Source organism: Mandrillus leucophaeus, unplaced genomic scaffold, assembly GCF_000951045.1.
Source record: "Mandrillus leucophaeus isolate KB7577 unplaced genomic scaffold, Mleu.le_1.0 Scaffold751, whole genome shotgun sequence".
Classification (NCBI taxonomy): Eukaryota; Metazoa; Chordata; class Mammalia; order Primates; family Cercopithecidae; genus Mandrillus; species Mandrillus leucophaeus.
Genome location: NW_012108153.1, coordinates 141197 through 142505, shown reverse-complemented (window position 1 = coordinate 142505; position 1309 = coordinate 141197). Strand labels below are relative to the sequence as shown.

The window sequence follows — 1309 nt, the reverse complement described above, 5'->3', positions numbered from 1 at the left end:
AAAAAAAAAAAAAAAAAATTTTTTTAAAAGAAGTTGGGCACAGTGGCTCATACCTGTAATCCCAGCACTTTGGGAGGCTGAGGCGGGCAGATCACCTGAGGTCAGGAGTTTGCGATCAGCCTGGCCAACATGGTGAAACCCCATCTCTGCTAGAAGTACAAAAATTAGCCAGGCGTGGTGGTGGGTGCCTGTAATCCCAGCTACTCAGGTGGCTGAGGCAGGAGAATGGCTTGAACCTGGGAGGCAGAGGTTGCAGTGAGCTAAGATTGCGCCACTGCATTCCAGCCTGGGCAACAAAATGAGACTCTATTTCGAAAAAAAAAGAGAGAGATACAGTGGTGAACTAACTTGTCCCAGGTCACTCTGGGAGAGAGGGAGGTGTCCACTCAGTGTCAGGGCCTAGGCACTGAGCCCACAGCCTACACTCCTGACCACCCCCTATACTGCCTCCCAAAAGTGTGTTACTTGCCAACATTTGACCTTCAGATTTCACATAATAATCTGGAATTTCAGCTTTTCCTAAAGAATCAGACCTGGCCAAAGCTAGGCCTCTGTTTCCACAAGGCAATAACTGTTCGTGTCTCTTTCTCTGTTTACCCACTTGGCCCTCTGTCGACGGTTGGACTTCTGACCGCAGGCTGGGAGAAGGTCACTGGGCCCAGAGAGAAGAGGCAGCAAAGGCCAGGACATCCACGCGGTCGCCACTCACCTCGGTGTGTCCAAGGCACGGATGACGGTGGAGAGGAGCCGGCCATCCCTCGAAGTCACCTGTGCCACATACTGGGGCGGTCCGAGGCCCGTAGCCTCCACGACCTTGGAGAAGGCAGGGCTGCCAGAGCAGTCACACAGGGAGCCAGGGAGGTGGCAGCAGTCACCCGTCGTCATGGCCACAGGGAGCCTTGTATCCTCAGGGCCTGAGGCCCATGGTCCCAGGAGCCTGGGAACAGACCAGTGCGGAGGTTAGGGGCAAGGTTAGTGAGCCTGATGGACTAAGGTTTGAGTCTCTTGTCAAGGCTGTAGGGACCACTAGAAAATTTACGTCTCTGAGCCTTAGTTTGCATGATCTGTAAAATGGGCCTCTGTGGGGCCAGTAAGGATTTAAGGAGACGATGCACGTAACTCAGCACAAGGCTGGTGTACAGCAGGAGCTTGGGTTGTGTTATTTCTCGCACTCCTAAGAAAAGCTAGGCTTCCCTGGCCAGGCGCGGTGGCTGGTGCCTCTAATCCCCGCACTTTGGGAGGCTGAGGAGGGTGGATCACAAGGTCAAGAGATCGAGACCATCATGGCCAACATGGTGAAACCCCGTCT

The 1309-nt window shown here is 53.8% G+C and overlaps 1 protein-coding gene across 3 annotated transcripts in view; it reads right to left on the bottom strand.

The window, feature by feature from the left end:
• Window positions 1–1309, bottom strand: part of MARCH2 (membrane-associated ring finger (C3HC4) 2, E3 ubiquitin protein ligase) — a 37553-nt gene that overhangs the window by 22701 nt on the left and 13543 nt on the right. For all 3 annotated transcript variants that reach the window (XM_011966263.1, XM_011966264.1, XM_011966262.1), the window contains one exon: window positions 710–937. In XM_011966263.1, coding sequence (XP_011821653.1) covers window positions 710–885 — 176 coding nt within the window. In that variant the 5' untranslated portion in view covers window positions 886–937. The remainder of the gene's footprint in view (window positions 1–709; window positions 938–1309) is intronic.